The 22607-nt window shown below is 47.0% G+C and overlaps 1 protein-coding gene and 1 long non-coding RNA gene across 2 annotated transcripts; one reads left to right on the top strand and one right to left on the bottom strand.

Annotated features, from left to right (window-relative positions):
* The first annotated feature begins 197 nt into the window (after nucleotides 1–197).
* Aloxe3 (arachidonate lipoxygenase 3) lies at nucleotides 198–21625 on the top strand. Its single transcript, XM_046422157.2, has 15 exons — nucleotides 198–523; nucleotides 1101–1305; nucleotides 2319–2400; nucleotides 2934–3053; nucleotides 3326–3451; nucleotides 6269–6372; nucleotides 6902–7074; nucleotides 7841–7984; nucleotides 8068–8271; nucleotides 8366–8452; nucleotides 9027–9196; nucleotides 9781–9902; nucleotides 14425–14525; nucleotides 15073–15243; nucleotides 20210–21625. The coding sequence occupies exons 1-15, from the start codon at nucleotides 377–379 to the stop codon at nucleotides 20387–20389; spliced, it is 2136 nt and encodes a 711-aa protein (XP_046278113.1). The 5' UTR covers nucleotides 198–376; the 3' UTR covers nucleotides 20390–21625.
* On the bottom strand, nucleotides 5600–7900 carry LOC124077674 (uncharacterized). The gene is made up of 4 exons (XR_006846700.2): nucleotides 7644–7900; nucleotides 6952–7056; nucleotides 6253–6537; nucleotides 5600–5981 (listed from the first exon to the last, which is right to left on the bottom strand). It is a non-coding gene; the product is annotated as an uncharacterized LOC124077674 (long non-coding RNA).
* Nucleotides 21626–22607: the final 982 nt, after the last annotated feature.

Consider the following 22607-nt stretch of genomic DNA (forward strand, 5'->3'; position numbering starts at 1 on the left):
TCCTGAGTCCCAGGAGAAGAACAATGTTCCAATGATATAGGCATCATTCCTCCCTAACTTTGTTCCTCCCTCCCCAGTGGACCCAGGCTTCTGATATTCATCTGGGTGAGCCAGCCAGAGGGACCGGCTGTGCAAGCAAACAAATATTAGGGTGCAAGTCTGTGGGCGGGGAAAGGAAGTCCAATCCATCAGCCAGAATCTTCGGTGAGAGAGGAAAGCAGGTGCATCCCAGAGAGAGCTGGGACCTTCCTCAGGCCTACCCTTCCCTAGCCCCTAGCCCTCAGCATCCCACCCTGCGGCGACTGTCGATCACCTCCTCCAGGCCATTTGCTGCTGTGGCCAGCGTTGCCTGGGGCATTCTTCCTTTCCTCCCACCATGGCAGTGTACCGCCTGTGTGTGACCACTGGTCCCTACCTGAAGGCGGGCACACTGGATAACATCTCTGCCACATTGGTGGGCACGTGTGGTGAGAGTCCAAAGCAGAGGCTGGATCGAGTGGGCAGGGACTTCGCCTCTGGATCAGTAAGTACAAAGGAGGAAGAGAAAAACCTCTGAGGGGAAGGGCCCGCAGGCACCCTGAAGGAGGGGAGGGGATGATTATCCCTGCTGGACTCTCCTGTTTTTGCTGAACTCGGGATGCTCGCCTCTTTTCTGGGATGCTTGACCTCTTTTCTGGGATGATAAACCTTACCCAGGCACTACGGTACAGAGGAAAGAGTACAGGCAGAGGCTTCCTGGCTCCTTCCATAATGGACAGTGGTCTCTGGGCAAGTCTCTTTCCCTCTCTGAGCCAGTTTTCCCTTCTCTAGAGCAGATCGCCTGCCGTCATCAGTCTCAAGGTTATTTGCTAGTGGCCTACGTTAGTGTGTCCTACCAACCAAGGTGGCTAGGGAAATCCAGTGCCAACTCTGCTCACACATCCCCTGCTTCTACCTGGATGAGGGGCTGCATTTTTCTCATTCCAAAGGAACTGCGTGGGTCAGCAGCAGCTCAGGTTTATAAATTGGCATAAGCCGAGATGTGGATGCACCTTGTAGAGTGCAAGGTTGGCCTTGCCAGTTACCTGCCTTTCACCAGCTTGCTCCCTTGGTCACTCCAGGTACAGAAGTACAAGGTGCGCTGCCCAGCAGAGTTGGGCGAGATCTTGCTGCTGCGCCTTCACAAGGAGCGCTACGCTTTCTTCCGCAAGGACTCCTGGTACTGCAGCCGCATCTGTGTCACTGCCCCAGATGGTACCATTATCCACTTCCCCTGTTATCAGTGGATTGAGGGCTACTGCACCATGGAGCTGCGGCCAGGAACAGGTGGGCCAGCGGGTAGGGCTGTTCTGTACTCCAGAAGGCATCTTTGGGATTAAGGGTGGTGGCTCCCTGTGTGCAGGATGTATGACATAGGGATGGGATTAGGAACTGCACTTCCACGAAGATGTTTTCTGAAAAATGTGCTATTAATACCCTGAAATGCAAAGTCTTTCTGGGCAATATTTACTCCTCTGCAGGCACACACAGACATACACTCTTACACAAACACACACACACACAGCTAAGCAATTTGTGTTCCACAGCCTCCATCTGCACTCTTAAATAATTCATCTGGAACCCAGAAGGAACCAGCAAGCTAATTAGGTTTCAATAGGTGGAGAAGCCCTGAATGTATAGACTGTAGCTGGAGAGTCTCAGTCCCCCATTTTTAGCTTTTCTAGAGTGAATGAATGAAATCCCTGAGAGGTGGGTTTGAATCCCTTGTTGAATTTGTGGGGTCCATTCAAGGATATTGGGCTTGAGTCCCTCCTGACTCCAGAGCTGGCATCTCCACAGAGGAAACAGCAGGCTGCTCTGTTTGTTGAGATGAGTGTCAGGGATGAGTGATGATATTCCAGGTCAAGGGTAGTTGAATGAACATGGCCTCATAGGCTTCACTATGAAATGCCATCCTTCCGCACAGTGCATCCATTAATCCACAAATATATTTGTTTATTAGTTGTTTCCCAAGTGCCTGTTATATGCATGGTGACTGGGGCCATGCCAGATGCTGTGAATACAAAAAAATGAATAGAATGTGACCTGCCTCCAAAGAGACTACAGTCTAGAGATGATTTTTTTTTAAAGGAAAAAGTTAGAAAAGTGTTATAATTTGGGGATGTAGTTGACTCAAATCCCTGATGAGTGCATAAAGAACATGGGAGCATTCCCCACATAATGCACATAAAGATGGCTATGAGGTTGGGCTCAGGTGTTAGGGGGTGCAGGCTATGTTTGTAGGAGGAGGTGTTATTTGAAAAGAGACTTATATGAAGAATAATTTTCATTCCCTGCAGCAAAAACTATTTGTCAAGACTCCCTTCCCCTTCTTCTGGATCACAGGAAACAGGAGCTCCAAGCCCGACAAGAATGCTACCGGTGAGGGTGGGCTAATTTGACTTTTTTTCCCATCTGTATTCTGACTTCGGCTTTAATCAGATCATTCCTAACTCTGACATGGGTTTTAACCTCAGGGGCCCAATTCTGATCAGAACCTCATTTAAATCTAACCCCAAGCCAGGCATGGTGGCACTGGTTTATAATCCCAGCAATTACAGAAGCGGAGGCAGGAGGATTGCAAATTTGAGGCCAGCCTGAGCAATTTAGGGAAACACTGTCTCAAAATAAAAAAAAAATAAATAAAAATAAAAAGGACTTGGAATGTAGCCTAGTGGTAGAGCATGTGTTGAGCATGCTTGAGGCCCTGGGTTCAATCCCTAGCATTGGGAAAAAAAAAAAAAAATCCTATCCAGATCTGAAGCCCAGTGCCTTCATTGAGAAATTTCCAATTCTCTGTTGCTTGCCCCCAAAGTGAGTGGTTTCTGGAGTTTTAATCTGAAGTCATATTTTAAAAGCTAAAGCTTCTGTTTATCCCAAGTTTGATCTGCCACTTCTGGGCTTTCTCTGGGCAGCTGGAAGATCTATGCCCCTGGCTTTCCTCGAATGGTGGATGTCAGCAGCTTTGAGGAGATGGAGTCAGACAAGAAGTTTGCCTTAACCAAAACGACACCTTATGTAGAGCAGGAAGACAGGTGAGGGCCAGGGCTTGGGAAGGAGGTGGAGGGGTGTAAAGTTGGGAGTATGGGGGCCGAGTGGCCTAGAAGGAGGAGTCTATAACAAATACAGTTTATCAGGAGCAGAGGGGGACCAGGGATGGGCCCGAGGGGTCTAGTAGAGAGGGCAAGGGGGGAGCCAGGAGTGAGGGGAGATGTGAGGTTAGGACTGAGTGAGGTAATTAAGGGGAATGGGTTACATGTTCTACTGATTAGTTTCTGTCCTTCCTCCTCCCACCATCTCTTCACAGCCCTGGGAATCGTTACCTGCCTGGCTTCCCCATGAAAATTGACATCCCATCCCTGCTGCACATGGACCCCAATATTCGATACTCAGCCACCAAGACCACCTCACTGATCTTCAATATCATCCCTGCGTGAGGCCACTGCCCTCTCTGCACTCCTGCTTGCTGTCCCTTCTGCCCCACCTCTTTGATGCACATCTCACATCTTTGACCCAGTACCTCTCCCTGCCCTCCATTTTCATCTCCCACTGATCCCAGGCTCCCTCTACCTGTTCCCCACCTCCCTTTTCCTTATCTCTCAGTCTCCCCACTCTCTGCCACCTCTGCCCCTCTCAGAGCACCTACTCTGACTGTGGACTGAGGGATACTGGTGAGACCATTGAGCAGGATAGAAGCCTAGTCCTTAAGCTCTAAGTAGGTGGAGCCAGACCACCTCCAGCTCAAATCCCAAAACCAACACTTTCTAGTTATGTGTCCTTGATTTCTACTTTAGACTCTAAAGAATCTCCTCACTTGTAAAATGACAATAATGCTGGGTGTGGTGACACACACCTGTAATCTCAGCTACTTGGGATGCTGAAGCTGGAGGATCATTTTTTCAAGGCTGCCTGGGTGACTTACTGAGATTGTGTCTCAAAATGAAGTGAAAAGGGGCTGAGGACAGAGCTCAGGCAGTAGAACGCTTGCCTAGAATGTGCAAGGCCCTGGCTTCCATATCCAGGACCACAGGGGAGAAAAAATTATCCCTACCTCATAGATTTTGAGAAGCCTTAAGTAAGACATCCAGCATATAATAATCTCTCAATAGATTTTCCTTAGTAGTAGTATTCAGAGACAGCCTTTGGAGGGAGGAATTCACAGGGTCACTAAGGAGGCATTCATGCAGTTAATTAGCCATCAAAGGAGTCAGCAGTTTAAGTCAATAGCTGGAACTCTAAGTGTGATATGGCTGGAATCCAGTTAACCCTCTGGGTTCCTGGAGAGGAGAGGGGTCAGCTGAGTCCGGGCAGTTCCTTTTGGGAAAAGAGGTGGGGTTGAAGCAGGCTGGGGAGAGAGATGGGGGAGAATAGGTGGGTCCTGTCAAACCTAGTTTGGGGACAGTAAGCCAACAGCTTTGGCAGGAACGGGAGACTTAGTTGGTCACCTGTGCAGGGGCTGTATGTGGCCTTCCAGAGAAGGCCAGGATAAGGAGCTGGGCCTCCATCTCTTGAACCTCTGTATCCAGGATGATTCTTTACAAAAGCAATAGACGGAAGGGAGTGCAGAGGCAGGGGAGTGGACACTCTGGAGTGTGTGCAGTGCTTGAAGTGTGTAGGCAGTGTGTCCTGGCTTGGCCTTCAGGACAAGAACACCTTGAGAGTCCCAGTTAGGACTAGGGACCAGAGGAGCATCTGAGAAGGCAGAAAGAGTCCTTTCGTTGGTTCTCAGATATGCAGGTTTAGGCAGAAAAGGGTCCAGGAATCCACTGGAATCACCATTCTGGGGCTCAGAGAAGGGTCAGAGGGACAAGGGAGCTGATGTTTTGCTCCATCCAGGAGTTTACAGGGAATTGAGCATGGGGTGACTTCAGAGTGTTGTGAAAGAAATTTGTGGCAGGCCCTAAGAAAGGAAAGATCTCTCTCTCTCTCTCTCTCTCTCTCTCTCTCCCTCTCCCTCCCCCTCCCCCTCTCCCTCTCTCCCTCTCTCCCTCTCCCTCTCTCCCTCCCCTTTATTTGCCTCCTTAGCCTCTGCTTTCATGATTACCTTCCTGCCAGTTTTTTTCATCTTCTGGGTTTTGATTGGCAGGCATTGAGCAAATATTTGTGGGATGAATGAGCAAGTGCTTAGTGAGTCCAGGTGGTCATGAATCCCTCCTTCCCCTCTGCCTTCCCCAGTTGCTCATATTCGTTTTGGCACATCAATGTCCTTATGTGGGCTAACTTATTGACTGCCACAAGCCGACCAGTTCCATGCTCCATTCCCTTTCTTTTGGTTCAGTCCACTTGATGAGTGCTTATTAGAAGCTGGGTATCTTGGGGCATACAGACTGAGTCTTGCCCTAAAAAGCTCACAGTCTAATGGGGGTGAAATATATACCCCACCCCCCTGACACACACTATGTTGATAATGAATGCAGGCGATAGTGGGTGTTTCGTGCAAGACCCAAGGCATATTTTGGGGAAGCTGAGTCAGGCAAGACTTCATAAGGACTTCACATCAGAGATGCACCTAGCAGAACAGATAGATCTCATAGTAGGTAGAGATGTAGGAAATGGCTTTTTAGGAGAGGCCCAGCTTGAATGAAGTTCAGAGGCAGGGGAATTTAATCTCAAGCATTTTCCCCCCTCTGATTGTAAAATAATGTTCACTATAAAAAAATTTAAACAGTATACACATTTACACAAAGTCCTCTCAGCTTGCCAATTCCACTTTTACTAGTCCATTGTAGAATGTTCATCTTTGAGCCAGGTGTGGTAATCCATGCCTATAGTCCCAGATACTCATATGAAGCTGAGGCCAGAAGATCACTTAAGCTCAGGAGCTCAAGGCCTTGGTTGGCCTTGTCTAGTGCACAGAAAAAGCTGGAAAGGTTGATTGAAACTGACTGATGGGAAGCTTCATGGACTACTCAGGCTTGGCACTTGGAGCTTTGTTCTTTAGGCAGAGGGGAGCCAGTGAGGATCTGGGACAAGAAGGAAGGTTAAAAGAAAAGCAGGTCAAAGTACCAGTGAGCATGACTTTTCTGTATCTGGGGCGAGGGCAACACTTTTGCATCCCTGCCAGGGATGTTTGCTTTTGAACCAGGTACCCGCCAGGCTACAGAGCCTCACTGACACCTAGACTTTTTCTCCCAAGCAGATTATTAAGCACGTTCGACTCTGGGAAATGACTCTGTCAGTTCTCTCCAGGCAGGAACACGGTGGCCCCCAACAGACCCCAGGCCTCACTCTCACCTTCCCCATCCTTAAGGTCCTTGGGCATGAAGATACGAGGGCTGCTGGACCGCAAGGGCTCCTGGAAAAAGCTGGATGACATCCACAAAATCTTCTGGTGCCACAAGACCTTCACCTCAGGTGTGCAGAGCTAGGCAGGGGATGCCCACCCTTCAATTTACCTCCCATTCAGACCTCTTCCTCCCCTTCCTGGGACACAGTCCTCTCCCAGTTCTCCCAGGGAGACTGCTGGATTCAAGTGGGAGAAACTCCTGGTTCCACTGATGATATCCTCCAGATTCTCCTCTGAGGAGGACATAAGAATAGGGAAGTGAGAATAGAGGGACACTGTCTTCCCCAAATAGGTTCATGGTCATTTAGGAGTTCTGATCTTGATCAGGGGCACACAGTTCACCTCCTTACTCCTGCTACCAGGTGTTCTGAGCTTTGGGTTCAGAAAGTCTTAGGTTCAAATCCCTGCTCTACCATTCAAGTGGACAAGTCACTCCATCCCTCTGACCCTCTGTATCTAGCATTCAATTGAAGATGTAATTGTACCTACCTCATAGAGTCGCTGGAAGACAAACCTAAGAATGAACAAGGGCTGGGCAGGACCAGGACCTAGGGAAGTAGTTTTGAGACCTACTGGTCCCTTCTCTTGCTCCCCTAGAGTATGTCACAGAGCATTGGTGTGAGGACAACTTCTTCGGGTACCAGTACCTGAATGGCGTCAATCCTGTCATGCTCCATTGCCTTTCCAGCTTGCCCAGCAAGCTGCCAGTCACCAATGACATGGTGGCCCCCTTGCTGGGACCAGGCACCTGCCTGCAAACAGAGTTAGAGGTTGGTGAGGAACTTAGCAGTGGGCCTAATAAGTGGGACATGGGTGGGTTGCCATGATGGACAAAGGGTGTGTGTGGAGGGTAAGGTTGGAATGGCCTAGGCCTGTGAGCCTCAGCTTCTGCACAGCCCTGGGCCCTGCAGCTTGTTCAAGCAGAGCAGATATGGACAAGAGCCAGATAGGCTTGGGATGGTTTGAGGACTGTCGGGGAACTCCAAGATCTCTGGTGCTGAGAGAAAGCTGCTTTAGGACAGGTCAATAGCAGGGCCAACAGAGGTAGTTGAAATAATAATGAAGGACTAGGAGCTTCAAGAATGTAGGAGTAACAATGATTCAGTCTCTCTAGGGCAGCCAAGCCCTCAGGAATTGTCCAGAAGGTTAGAGATGTCGTTGGTTAATTTTTTTTTTGAGTGTTGATTTGCTGTTGTTGGATATACAGAGGTCAGACTTCAGAAGGGAATTACATCTGAGTTGAGAGAGTAGAAGGACCAGGTATGGTGGGGAGGAGGAGAGGATGTTGGCTTGTCCAAGTCGAGAGGCCAGGTGAGAGATTGCTCAAAGACAGACTCACCTCGACCTCATTCCGGACATTCTGGGAAGGGTGCGGTACCCAGTTTATGGCTACCCACTTGGCCATAAGTGCAGGCACCAAGAATTGCTGAGGCTGGAAATGGGGACATCAGCTCCTCCTTGAGGTACGCAGAGAACGGAGAGGGAAGGTGAGCACTGGTGGGGAGGGTATGCTAAACCTCCGTGCGCCTTCTCCAGAGGGGGAACATCTTCCTAGCGGACTACTGGATCCTGGAGGAGGCCCCAGTCCATTGTCTAAATGGCCGCCAGCAGTATGTGGCAGCCCCGCTCTGTCTGTTGTGGCTCAACCCCCAGGGGGCGCTGCTGCCCTTGGCCATCCAGGTGAGCCTGAGGATGGGGCTTCGGAGGTTGGGGCCCCCTGAGGACAGTCTCGAGTCTCGCCTCCTCCTTACTCTTGAGTGCAGCTCAGCCAGACCCCGGGGCCCAATAGCCCCATCTTTCTGCCCACTGACTCCGACTGGGACTGGCTGCTGGCCAAGACGTGGGTACGCAACTCTGAGTTCTTGGTGCACGAAAACAACACGCACTTTTTGTGCACGCATTTGTTGTGTGAGGCCTTCTCCATGGCTACGCTACGTCAGCTGCCACTCTGCCATCCTGTCTACAAGGTCCGTAGCAAAGCGGGGTAGGGCCGAAGGGGGTGGGGCCCGGGTGGCATTCCCCCCCCTATCTTTGGCTCACGTGACCTCTTTCCACTCGCAGCTCCTGCTTCCCCACACTCGCTACACCCTGCAAGTGAACACCATCGCAAGGGCCACACTGCTCAACCCTGAAGGCCTGGTGGACAAGGTGCAGCCTCCCTGCCGCAGCTCTGAGGCCCCACCCTTGAGTATGCTTTGTCCCGCCCACAAGCTTTGTTCAGCCCGGAACCATTCCGCAACCCGGCTGGCTGCTTTCCACAAGCCCCGCCCCTCTGCGCCAGTCTCCAACTTGCCGGATTTATAAACCGTCCGCATTTGCCAATTCTCCCACGAAATCTCAAAGTGGAATAAACAGCAGTGGAGATCTGGGGGGTCCCCACTAAGACTCCACCCCCACCCCAAGCCACGGTTCTCTAGGCAATAGACCTCCAGCTCCAGCACTACCCTCATCTGACCTCACCCAGTCAAGCTCCTACCTCCCTGGCTATTAGGTCATATTTTTAGTTATCAAATATCTCAGGATCTTCCCTCTGTACGTAGCGGGGCTGCAACCTGGGCAGCTTGTGTCAGGGAGGCCCATCTGGATGCCTGATCTATGGTCGTGGAGGGTTTGGCTAACCTCAGAAGCCCCTCCCTGGGTCAAGTCGCTAGCCCCATCTCTTATCCAGGCCCTGGGGTGGGGTTTGGGCAAGCCTGAGAGCCAAACTGTTCTGTGTCTGCAGGTCACGTCCATCGGGAGGCGCGGTCTCCTCTACCTCATGAGCACGGGTCTGGCCCATTTCACTTACACCAATTTCTGCCTTCCTGATAGTCTGCGGGCCCGTGGCGTCCTGACCATCCCCAATTACTATTACCGAGACGATGGCCTGAAGATCTGGGCGGCCATTGAGAGGTGGGGTCCCAACCCATCAGCCCCTCCAGACTTAGCTCCTTGTGTCTGGGCAGTGTGGGGCCCCTGTGTATTCCTTCCAGTTGAGACCCTTGGGGCTGGGGATTCCAGATATTTTCAGACTCCAGACTAGGGAAGAATTGGAATTGGGGTGCCTTGTGAAATGGCCGCTAGAAAGGTATTGAGTGTAGTGAATGCAGTGGATGAAGGGAAAGGAAAGGGGGTGTCCAGAGGAGTCAGAGGTCAAGACTTTGTCCAACAGCTCAGGAGAGCTGTGACCTCCCAACAGGCAGGCTCCCTCCCGAATGGTGAATGAGGAGGAGGATGCAACCTGAGGCTGTTGGTGCATTCTCCCCCAGGACCCTGTGCAGAAAGGAGGACCAAAGTTTCTGTGACTCAGGACAGGAATGATACTTCAGGGAGTACTTGGGCCCTCAGGTCCCCACTGAGCTCCCCCAAACACTGGGGGACTCTCAATGGACTCTGACAGCCTGCCTCTCCCCAACCTAAGCAGCAGTGGACCTTGGTGTTCTGGCTAGGCTTGGGCTCAAGGTCACTTCAGGGGCATCAGCATCTCTTTCCTGCAGCTTTGTCTCAGAAATCGTGGGCTATTATTATCCCAGTGATGCGTCGGTGCAGCAGGACTCCGAGCTGCAGGCCTGGGTCGGTGAGATTTTTGCTCAGGCGTTCCTGAACCGGGAGAGCTCAGGTATTCCTTGTCGGTTCCCATCCCCACCCCAAACCCCTACAGGTTCTTGATGATCCAGTTCTCCCTCTGGCTTCCCGGCTTCCATTAACAAATTCTTATTTATTACTGTCTCACTTAGCAGATGAGAAAATAGGTTCAGAGAAGCTTACAGAGGCAGAATTCTGATCCTTCCACCTTTATACAAACTCATCCATTCACTTTCACTTACTGAACTCTGAACGTTGTCAATGTGCAGCATGCAGTGGTAGGAGCCATCTCTGACTTAAAAGGATTCTCGAACCTTCTCTCATGTCTTCTCATGCCTGTCCTGACAGGTGTTCCTGCCAACTACCAATGTCTCTTCATTTCCTGTGGCCACAAACTTCTTCACGGTGTGGGTTGGTCTTGTTGTTGCCTGACTCCTGACTAACATTTGTCACCTAACCTTAGCTGTCCCCTGTCTTCTGGCACTGCCTGAAAGGACTCAACCACCAACACCAGTGGTGCCTCTCAACCTCCTTTCCTTAAACTCAATGCCAAGCAGATGCCCCCACACCACCCTAATTTCTTTAATCTTCCATTAGCTCCAGGGAGGTTATGGCCTCCTGACACTCCTACTTCTTTCTGAAATCCAGCAGTCTCCCCATCCCAGAATTTGGCTTGCCCTGGCTCTCTGACTTCTCTTTCTACCCCTCTGCGATGGAATGAGCTCTTCTATTTCTCCTCTGTGACTGATTTTCAGAAATCCTATATTCCCCCTCTCTGAAGGACTTTTCTTTTTGGCATCCCACTGTCACCCTTTATAGAGGAACTTCTTACCTTGCTTGGGTTAAAATGGTTCCAATGTCCATCCTTCAATTTTCTCAGCCCAGCCTGAGACTTCTCTCAGCAGGGTTATAGCTTTCAGCTGGCTTACTGCTTCTGGTGGCCACACAGTAGAGTTCCTGTCTTTGGAGACCCAGGGAGGAGAGGTGGTCTCAGATCACCTTCATATGGAGAGAATAGCTGTTGCAGTTCTATCTGGGATGGGATGAGGCTTGGAGCTTCTTTTTTTCTTTGTGGTACTGGAGATTGAACTCAGGGTCTCACACCTGCTAGGCAAGTGCTCTAACACTGAGCTACATCCCCAGCCCCTGCTTTTTTTTTTAAACAATAACAACAAAATTTTTTTCAAACATATAGCAATGTATAGTATAATCAGCATCCATTTGCCCATTTGCCAGATTCAGCAACACTATTTCTTATTAATCTGTTGCTTTTGTTTATTGATGGAACTTTTGCAAGAAAATTATAGTCATCCTATTTCACCCTAGTTAATATGTCTCTTAAAATATAACATTTTTCTACAAAACCACAAGACTGTCTTAATTTCTCTTTTTTGCCCTCCTGGAGATTGAACGCAGGGCCTCATGCATAGTAAGCACCTAGGTAAGCACTGAGCTACACCCCCCAGTTCTACACTTATAAAACTGACAATAACTTCCAACATTGCCCCACATCTAGTCCACATTCAAGTTTCTCTGCCTGTCCAGTTTTCCCCCAGTTGATTCCATTGATTCAGGAATCAATCGAGGATCACATGGTACACATTTTGTTAGTTTTGCCTCTAAAGTTGTTTTTAACTCAGAAGGGCACCGCTTCCCCCTCTGCTTTTTTTTTTTTTAAGAGAGAGAATTTTTTTAATATTTATTTTTCAGTGGATAAAAATCTTTATTTTTATTTTATGTGGTGCTGAGGATGGAACCCAGTGCCCTGCGCATGCCAGGCAAGCGCGTTACCACTTGAGCCACATCCCCAGCCACCCTGCTGCTTTTTAAAATCATATGACATGGCCTCAGGGAAGAGCCCAGACTAGTTGTTCTGCACAATGTCTCACCTTCCAAATTTCTCTCATGGTTTTCTCTTGATGTCACTTATCTTGTTCCTTTGTCTCCTGTGTTTTTTTGTAAACTGGAAGAAATACATAAAGGTTGTACATTTTTTGGCAAGAATATTTCTCAGGTGATGCTGTGTCCTCTGCATTGCATCATCCTGGGAGGTGTTTGATGTCAGATTGTCTCAGTGGTAGTGATGCCAACAGTGATTTCTAGGTTAAGGTGGTGACAGCCACATGTTACTTGGATTTTTTAAAAGGTGACCTTTCCTGGTGTTCTGCCAACCTAATGTTGATAGGAGTCATCCTGATCTGCTTCTCCACCCTACCTTTTGTTTGATTTTTGTTTTTCCTGTTTAAAAACTAGTCCAAGTGGGCACGGTGGTGCACACCTATAACTCCAGTGGCTCAGGAGGCCGAGGCAGGAGGATTGCAATTTGGGGGCCAGCCTGAGCAACTTAGCAAGGCCCTAAGCAACTTAGTGAGACCCTGTTTCAAAATAAAAAATAAAAAGGACTGGGAATGTGGCTCAGTGGTTAAGCACCCCCTGGATTCAATCCCTGGTAGCAAAAAAAAAAAAAAAAAGTTTGCAGGCAGAGGTATAGAGGTATAGTAATGCAGATACCCTGAGGCTAGAGCCTGTTGGTGTTTTTGAGGGCTATCAGGAACGCCTGTGTGGCTGGAGTGGAGTTAGAAGAAGAAAAGTTGAGAAGGAAAAGAGAAGGAATGGGAGCCAGATCAACTAGGGCCATGATAAGGTGAGTGAGAGGTTAAAAGGTTCTAGTGAAAGGCAACATCATCTGATTTATGATTTCTTTTTCTTTTTTGTGGTACTGAGGATGGAATCTAGGGCCCTGAGCATGCTATGCAAGTGCTCTACAACCAAGTTACACCACCAATCTCTGATTTATGATCACTTTGGCTGTCATGTAAAAAACTGGCTGGACAAGGTGAAACTAGTGGGATTCATCCAGGAGAGAGATGATGGCGATTGGGTAGTGGTGGAGATTGAAGAGAGATGAGATTCTGAAAATCTTTGCCAATATGTATGGTATGAGATAAAAACAGGAGCAAATGCACATGTTTTGACCTTGTCAACTGGATAAAGAATGTAGTTGTCTCTTCCAAGGGGGATTGGTTCCAGAATCTCCACAGAGACAAGATCCTCAGATGCTCCAGTCCCTCATATGAAATGGTATAGTATTTGCATAGAACCTACACACATCCTCATGCATACTTTAAATCATCTCTGGATTACTTTTAATACCTAATGTAGTGTAAATGCTATGTAAACGGTTGTCATACTATGTCTTAGGGAATAGTGAAAAGAAAAAAAAAAGTTTGTTGTTTTTTTTCCCCCCCAGATATTTTTGGTCTAAGTTTGGTTGAACCCACAGTTGTAAAAACCCCCTGTGCCGAAAGGGAACCACTGAGGGAGGGCTAGGATGGAGAGTTGGGGGAGTCAAGCATTTGGTTTTGCATGGTTAGGTTGGAGGTGCCATGGAGATGGGGGGACATTAGGGAAGCAGCTGCAGGTTTATGCCCACTGCTAGGTCAAGTTCAGGAGCCAGGAATGTGAATCTGGGAGTTGTCAGTGAGTGGGAGCTGGGCAAATCCACAGACTGGGGTGAGGTTAGTATGGTAGAGAGAGGAGGACAGAGGGCTGAGCTCTTCTCCCTCCAACTCTGATAGGGCTTCCATCTTTGCTAATCCCCCACACACAATTTTTTTGGTACTAGGAATTGAACCCAGAGGTACTTTACCACTGAGCTACATCCCCAGCCCTTTTTATTTTATATTTTGAGACAGGGTCTCACTAAGTTGCTCAGGGCCTTGCTAAGTTGCTAAGGCTGGCCTTGAACTTGCAATCCTCCTGCCTCAGACTCCTGAGTCATGCAATTACAGGCGTGCAGACTGCACCTACTCATCTTTGCCAGTTCTTTTCAAATTGTTTTTATTTACTCATTTTTGAGATGGTGTCTTGCTATGCTGCCCTGGATGACCTTGTATTCCTGGGCTCAAGCAATCCTACCTCAGCCTCTTGAGTAGCTGGGACTACAGGCATGCACTGTTGTGCCCAGCTTCTGTCATCCCTCAACTTTGGGAGACCCCCTTCTCTTCCTCCAGGAAGGTCTTTCCTAACCACTGTTGCCCCAGTGCCTATTTTCATCCTAGCTGTCTTCTCCTTCAAGAGTCAAATCCTGGCCTTAGATATTTCTTTCTTCTTTCATCACTCTGTGCTTTTAAATAACACTTGGTGGTCATCTGTTTCTGCTACCAAGCAGAAGATGATCTATTATGGGGTGCTTGGACAGATCTTGGTAAATTGAGTAAATTAAGTCATTAAGTGCTAATATGGGCTGCAGAGTTTTAGAGGTCAGAAAGAGGCAGCTTGGTGCTGGGCTTGAACCTGGCTTCATCATGAACCCTGTCAATCAAACATCTTCTTTTCCCATCTCAGCACCCAGCTCCTATCTAGACCCCCTTCAGAAACCACAGACCTTGGTGATGGCCATCCCTAACTCATCCCATCCAAAATCTTAGTCTAAAGACAGGTGTGGTCCATGTCCAAGTCCTTACTCTCCATTTGCAATGGGCTCCTGCCCTCAACTGCCCCTAGGAATTCAGTCCCTCCCATTCCCACCCTCTTCCTTTCCTCTCCACACCCAGGCTTCCCAAGCTGCCTGTGCACACCAGGAGAGTTGGTGAAGTACCTTACTGCAATCATCTTCAACTGTTCCGCCCAGCACGCTGCTGTCAATAGTGGGCAGGTAAGGTTGCAGAGAGCAAGCTTCATTAAAGGTGTGTTAGGCTTGGCAATGGATTTGGTGCCAATGTTCAGGTTGAAAGCATGGGAAGATCAGGTTTGGGTGATTTTATGATCAGGGTTGGGGCTGGAATGGCAACTGGGCCAGTGATGGGTGATGGCTGGGTGGAGCTAGGTCCAGGGTTACAGTGGAGACTCAAGTTAGAGTTATGTTGGGAGTAGAGTTTGTGGGCTCCTATCTTGGTCAGGACTGGACCAGGTGGAGAATCAGGTTGGCTCTGTGGCATGACAGCCCAAGGCCCTTTTCTAGGATTACCTACTCTCTAGGTCCTCCTCCCTCCCTGGTGACTCACCCCACCCAGTCCTGGAACATTTGGTAGGGAATGACAAGTGGTGAGCTGGGCTCCTGTCCCACTCCTGGGATTTTCCACAATCCCCTAATTTCCCAACAGCAAGACCTGGGATGGTGGAGGTGGGATTGGCAATGATGAAGAGGAAGCTAGTCCTCATCTTCTGGCCAGCTGATCCAACTGGGGTGGGTGTCTCCACAGCATGACTTTGGGGCCTGGATGCCCAATGCTCCCTCATCCATGAGGCAACCCCCACCTCAGACCAAAGGGACCACCACCCTGGAAAGTTACCTGGATACCCTCCCAGAAGTGAACATCACCTGTAATAACCTTCTCCTCTTCTGGTTGGTCAGCCAAGAGCCCAAGGACCAGGTGTGTATATAGTAGCGTGGATAAGGAGTGGGTCTTGCAGGGCCTGGGCTGTGGAGAAGGTGGGCAGTGATTGATTCCCCCAAAGACACACATTAAATCAAATACCAGTTTAGTGGCTGTGTTACAACTTCCATCTAATTCAGAAGTTTACCAATCCATCCATCCATCCATCATCCATCCATCCATCCATCCATCTATCCATCCAATCTTTCCCTCACCCATCTGTTACTCATACATTCTCCCAAATATTAAACAAAAATGTTTGGGTACCTCCCATGTGTCAGCACAGCATTGAGTGCCAGGCATTTAAAATTGAGTGAGGACTTTCCTGCCTTTTAGAAACCTGTGGTCTAGTTGAGGAGACATGGGTAAATGAAGAAGGGCTGTAGGAAGTATACACATGTTAACTCCTCCATTTAACATGTACTTCCTGAGCAGTGTGCCAGATACTGGTGGGCAACCACAGGTACCTTGTCTATGAGCTTTAGGGTTTAGGGACAAAGTAAAGATAGGGCCCTGTGGAAGCTAACAGGGTCTAGGAGAACCTGAGAAAGTTTCTTGGAGGAAGTGACATCGAAGCTGAAACCTGTGGGACAGATAGACAAAGGAGGGGCAGGGTTGGTTTCTAGTCAGAGGGAAGGATACATGCAAGGAGTGGAGGGGAGATTCCACTGATGTGTTTGTAGGATCATTATGGTTTAGTGCAGCAAGATGGCAGGTGGAGAGGAAGGTGGGTCTTTGCAGAATATTCGTTCAGAGGAAAATGGACAATAAGGGGGTCACTCAAAGGCTTTAAACCAGATATGACATGACTCAATTTGCTTTAGCAATGGGTGCTTCTGTGGCCATGTGAATGGGTGACAGGGACAATTGTAGACTCAGGAGACAGAGAGGAGGCAGTTAAGTATCAGAGGCCAGATGAGTAGCCCTTTAATCACCCACTGCTGTCATTGCTATTCCCACATTATTTTATCAGTCATGACTCTGCCTTCCAAGTCTTGCTCACAAGTTCTTCTCTGACACGTGAACATCTTCTTTTTCTCATGCTTAACTCCATTCGGTGGTAGAAAGATTGCAAATATTTTATCTCCCTAGAAAGTTTTGGTTTTGTTTTTGGAGACAGAATCTTGCTTTGTTCAAGGCTGACCTTGAACCCTCTTGCCTCAGCTTCCCAAGTAGCTAGAGCAGGCAGGTGCCACAACCCCTAACTAAGAACAATTGTTTTTTCAGTGCCAGGGATGGAACCCAGGGCCTCAAGCATACTAGGCAAGCACTCTACCACTGAGTTACACCCCAGCCCTTCCTAGCAAGTTTTAACCAACCATCTTCTATCCTAGGAATGGCAGGATCTTGTCCCTGAATCTTGCCTTTTTCTGTTCCCAGAAGAATGAGTAGGCAGGAGGATGAGGGTGGAGGGTTCCTTCCTCATAAGCCAGTGAGAAGTTTAACTTGGAAACTTATAAGGACAGTAATAGCAGCTGTCACTTACTGAGGATCCATCATTTAGTCATTATATCAGATACTTTGCACACACTGTCTTAAAATACAAAATAAATCGTAGCTATATTTAAAGTGTTTAGTGTAGTGCTGGCATATAAATGTTCAATAGATGGTAGTTCATTTATGGGGGAAAAACTGAGGTTCAGAGAGATTAAGAAATTTGCTCCAAATCACTTAACTAGGAAGCAGACTTTGAATACAGCCTGTTGTATTTTTGTGTTCAGTTCATCTGGTGACTATGATACACTTTTAGAAGTTACATATCAGTCTGGTAAATAAGACATAAAATTGGTTCTTTGAAAAGATCAATAATATAAAGAAGCTATAGAACTTAAATACACAACATTAGGAATGGGGAAGGGAATGCAGAGTCTTGTTGTTGTTTTTTAGGGTACCAGGGATTGAACTCAGGGGCATTCAACCACTGAGCCACATCCCCAGCCCTATTTTGTATTTTATTTATAGACAGTGTCTCACTGAGTTGCTTGGCACCTCACTTTTGCTGAGGCTGGCTTTGAACTCGAGATCCTCTTATCTCACCATCCTGAGCTGTTGGGATTACAGACATGTGCCACCACATCTGGCCAGAGGTTTTCAAACTATAAGAAAGTACTGATTACAAATTACATTGCTACATTTCATAGAGTTGAACCAACCTTTCCTTCTTAGAATAAACTAGACTCCATCACGGCACATTATTGTTTTACTATATACACTATTGGCCTTCATTGGCTGGTATACTTGCTTACAGTTTTATACAAGCAAACTTGGAAATCTAGATGAAAGAAATGATTTTTCTAGGAGAATGTAAGCAATTGAAACTTTGGAAGAGATGAAAACCAGATATAAGTGTAAGTTTTAAGTGTAAGTTTGTAAAAGAGGCTGGGATTGTGGCTCAGTGGTAGAGCTCTTGTCTAGCATGTACGAGGCCCTGGGGTTCGATCCTCAGCACCACATAAAAATAAATAAACAAAATAAAGGTATTGTGTCCAACTACTTCTAAAAAAATAAATATTAAAAAAAAGTTTGTAAAAGATCTTATCTCTTGGAACAAGTTCTTCCTAAGTCATTCAAACTGCTTGAAAGCATAGAAAAAGGTGGAAGCCTCCTGAATAATTTCACTGAATTATAGAACTCTGACTCCAAGATGGGCAAAGTAATAATATTTTTTTAAATATATATTTTTTAGCTCTGCATTGAAACAACACCTTTATTTTATTTATTTATTTTTTAATGTGGTGCTGAGGATTGAACCCAGTGCCTCATACGTGCTACCACTGAGCTACAAAGCCATCCCCCAAAGACAGCAATCTTTTTAAAAAATATCTTTATTTGTATTTGTTTTATTTTTATGTGGTGCTGAGGATCAAACCCAGGGCCTCATGCATGTGAGGCAAATGCTCTACCATTGAGCCACAACCCAGCCTAAGACAGCAATCTTTGAGAAGAGAGGAGGGTCTCATTAGAGGGCTCCAGTCTCAGATTGTTTCTTACCACCTATGTGACCTCAAATATATAATTTGTCTTCCCTAAGCCTCAATTTCCTTATCTGTCAAGTGGGCATGGTAAGAGTACCTGTCTTAAGATTGATGTACCCTTGTAATGGTGCATGTAAAGTGCTTTACATGTTAGCTGTTATTAAGAAAATGAAATTATAAACTCCTTCCACTCAGCTACCACAATCTGAAAAACATATCAGCCAGTGAAGACCATAATGTCTAGTAGAACAATAATGTGCCATGACAAAGTCTCCTTTATTCTAGGAATGAAAGGTTGGTTCAACCTTAAGAAATGTAGCAATGTAATTTGTTACATTAACAAAGAAGCATACCATATAATCATTTCAATATATGATGAAAAAAGCATTTGATCAATGTGAAAAACATTTTAATAAAAACTCAGTGTCAAATGAAACCCCTTGAAGGTTTTTTTTTTAATTGATTTTATTTTTTAAAATATGTGACAGCAGAATGCATTACAATTCTTATTCACATATAAAGCACAATTTTTCATATCTTTGTATATAAAGTATGTTCACGCCAATTCATGTCTTTATACATGTACTTTTTTTTTGAAGAGTTTTTTAAAAAAATTGTTTTTAGTTGTAGGTGGACATCATACCTTTATTTTATTTGTTAATTTTTTATGTGATGCTGTGGATTGAACCCAGTGCCTCAGGTATGCTAGGCAAATGCTCTACCTCCCCCTGAAGGAGTTTTTGATAAAAATATGTTTAAGAAAATGGTGGGGGCTGGGGTTGTGGCTCAGAGGTAGAGCACTTGCCTGGCATGTGTGAGGCACTAGGTTTGATCCTCTGAACCACATAAAAATAAAATAAAGATATTAAAAAAAAAAAGAAAATGGTGGGACTGGGGATGTAGCTCAGTGATACAGCACTTGCCCAGCATGTGTGAGGCCCTGGATTTGATCCTCAGTGAGGGGAGGAGGGAGGGAGAGACGGGGAGGGAAAACTTATGATGAAATAATAGAGGTCTCCTCATTAGAATCTGGGATGAGAAAATAATGCCCACTATTACTGCTATTATTTAACACTGATCTGAAGAGCTTCATCAGAGCAATAAAAACAAGAAAAATAATTTTTAAAACATGAGTAGTACTGACAGCCAGTTTGTATGAAGGTTATATCAGGCGGGATGAGTGTGCTTGTTAGGAGGCTGGGCCTGGGCATTATGCTGGTGCACTATTTTTTGTATGAAGTGATGTGGAGGGAGGGACAGTTCTGCACACAGGTGGCATTGACACTAAAGGTTATTGTTCATTGTAATATATTTTTTCTTTGCTCTTTTTGGGGGCTAGGGATCAAATTCAGAACCTCATTCACATGGGGCAAGCATCTACCTCTGAGCTAACACCCCAGCCCTCCTGGTGACATTTCTTGATAGTGGTTAGCCATGTCATAAAGTGTGACAGTGTCATGGTGATTGTGTTGGCAAAATTTCCATTATGTCAGTTCATTGTGAGGATGCCTCACAATCAGGATTCTGGTTGTTCTCAGGGGCTGTATTCTTGGATCTATTTGATGAAGTATGTCTATGCTTATCTCAGTTGCATGATGAACATGATTGTGCTCTTCTACTTCAAAGAACAGCTCAGGGCACTGGAAAGAAACTTTAAAGAATATCTAGTTCAATTCAACCACTTTGAGATGCAGGAATTAAGTCTCAAAGAATCAAAGTCACACACAAAAGGTCAGCAGAGGGAACACTGAATTTAAGTTGGCTGGCTCCCAAATCTGTCTCTTATACCCTGTGGGCTCTGGGTGTTGGAAGGCTGTATGAAGTCAGGCTGTATGGAGTGATGATTTGAGGTGGTGGTTTGAAGGGTTTGTTCGCAATGGCCATCATGGGGTCGTGCCTGTGACCGCGAGGGTTGCCACATGTGATCCTTCTTTATCCTTCATGCCATCTGAACATCATTCTGACCTGTCTTCTGTATTTTTTCCCAGAGACCTCTGGGCACCTACCCGGATGAACACTTCACTGAGGAGGTCCCACGCCAGAGCATTGCCACCTTCCAGAACCGCCTGGCTCAGATCTCAAAAGATATCAGGGAGCGGAACCAAAGCCTGCCCCTGCCCTATGCTTACCTGGACCCTCCTCTCATTGAGAACAGTGTCTCCATCTAACCCCTTCCTCAGACCACCCCAGAAGAAAGGAAGATCAAAGCTTGAGGAAGTCAAGTTTCTCAGGGTCTTCCAGACCCTTCCATCCTCCCTGTTCTCAGCCTGAACCTTCTTTTCCGCAAATGGGGACCTTTTCAGCCAAGATGGCTCTAGAATCATATGAATGGGCCATGAATTGTGAGGGATCGGGATAACAGTGTGTGTGTGTGTGGGGGGAAGCCGCTGACTAAAGCCAAATGCACAATAGACTTCTAGAAAAGGAAGGAACTCTTGTGCCCCTTGCCCTACTTTGGGCACTTCCTGTTCCAGTCTCTTGTGGGAATCTACCTCCTCCCGTTGGGATGCCCAGCTTGGGTTCCCAATCTCTCCTTCCCAGTCCTCCCTATGCCCATCCTCTTTCTCATACTGTGGCTGTTCGATTCCCCTTGTCTCCATGGCTAGGACCAACCAACCCAGCTTCCCTCTCTGGAAGAGTCTGGAAACTAGACACAGATGGGATGTGTGCCTGGATCTGTCCTGTGGTCCCCTCCTAGTACCTTTAAGGAGAGAGGAAGAATAGGAGCCCAACTCACCTGGAGTGACTGCAGTTCTAGGGGACAGGCCCCTGGGTGTGTATGTGGTTTCACTCTCTTTCATCCTACTTCAATCTAATCCAGTTTTTTTTTTTTTTGTCTTTGAGCCTATTAAGTTCAATAAAAGCTAACATATTTGGCTCTCATTTCATTTTTGGGGTGTGTGTGTGTGTGTGTATTAGGTGATGGTAGAGCAGCTGCAAATCCATGGGTTATCTTGGAGACAAGAACTGCCCCCACCCGCCAGCTCAGTTAACCAGCCAACTGAGCCCTGTATTTCTGCCTTCACTTCTTAGAACAATATCTGGGCTTAAGATACTGGTAGGAAAAAAAAATGGGCATTTTGCAAAGACTCAAAATCGAGCTTCTGGGTGTGGTACTTGTTGGTGTTACCACTGAAATCCAGTTCTACTCCTGGACACATGGAAGACTCACCCCTGGTCCTCTTGTGGATGGGTGGAGTCCCGAGATGAGTTTTGGCTGAATTATGTGCAGAAGTGTAGTTATCTTCAGGTTGGAGTAGAGGTCCTCCGGAGCTCTCTCTGCCTCACCATTCTGGAAGCACATGTTGATATGGCACTTGCAGCAGTTCATGTGTCCAAAGGACTAGAGCAGAGGTCCTGCTGAGTGAGCTGGACATGGAACTGAATGATAAATAAATGTTTGTTGGGTGAAGCCATTGAAATCTTGGAATTGTTTGTTATTGCAGCATAACATAGCCTCTCCTGACCAAAATGACCAAGGTCTGGAGAGTCTGATTTTCCTCCCTTCTAGTCATTCATCTCTTAAAAACAGAGATTTGTACAACCCTCAATCAGCCATCCACATCTCTCCACAAGTGCCCAACACCTTTCTTGTCTCCTGCTTCCCTAGACCTCATACCCAGTCCACCTGAGTCAGACTCTGTGCCTGACCAATCTCAAGTCACGGCCTCTCTCTGGCCAGAGTCACAGTGTCTTTGAACAATGACAAGGGTGATGGTTCTTCTATCCCTATGGTGCTGGCAGTAGAGGAATCAGCTTTAGGATCAAAAATAATAGGTGTACAGGTGATTCCCAATCCTCAGCCTCACATGGACAAAGCTTTTGCCTGGGATGCCATCATTTAAGGAACCCAAAATTGTTCTCTTAATGACCACAGCTCCACAAAAAGCTCTGGATCTTTGCTTTTTAACTCATTTGTCACTCCAGAGCCCCTGCTATGCTGAAATTTTGGAGCAGCTGTTGTCCCAGAGATTCAGGAAAACACACTGTCCATCATTTCCCCATCCCCTTCTAACCCCACATTCTTCTCCCTATACAACCAAACCCCCTCAGTCTTTGGGACAGTGTGTGTGTGTGTGTGTGTGTGTGTGTGTGTGTGCAGGGTCAGGGGACGTTTTTGCCTATACTAAAGTTTGAATTTTCATTTCTGGCATCTGTGATGCTTGAAGAAGAGACTCCCCGTGCCTCTGTACATGAAGAAGTGGTTTGGGGGATATCTCACCGGCAGATCTCAGTCCAAGAATTTAACCACCATCACCAGGACTAAGAAATACCCAGTGGTGCCCCCTTGTGGCCATCTGGGCTGTGGTCAAAGCTGGAAATGTGGACCCCCTAAACTGTCTTGACTAGAGCACTGCCCCACTAGGGTGACTCCCCAAATGATGA

The sequence above is a fragment of the Marmota monax genome, unplaced genomic scaffold (assembly GCF_021218885.2).
Source record: "Marmota monax isolate L192 unplaced genomic scaffold, Marmota_monax_Labrador192_F-V1.1 WCK01_AAM20220418_F8-fsc00243, whole genome shotgun sequence".
NCBI lineage: Eukaryota > Metazoa > Chordata > Mammalia > Rodentia > Sciuridae > Marmota > Marmota monax.

What these genes read in the sequence shown, in the direction of transcription:
- Aloxe3 (XM_046422157.2), top strand. Translation starts at nt 377, where the DNA reads ATGGCAGTGTACCGCCTGTGTGTGACCACTGGTCCCTACCTGAAGGCG. An exon ending in GGAGCTGCGGCCAGGAACAG is followed by an intron (nt 1,306 to 2,318) that starts GTGGGCCAGCGG and finishes CATTCCCTGCAG; the next exon opens with CAAAAACTATTTGTCAAGAC. An exon ending in GCCAAGAGCCCAAGGACCAG is followed by an intron (nt 15,244 to 20,209) that starts GTGTGTATATAG and finishes ATTTTTTCCCAG; the next exon opens with AGACCTCTGGGCACCTACCC.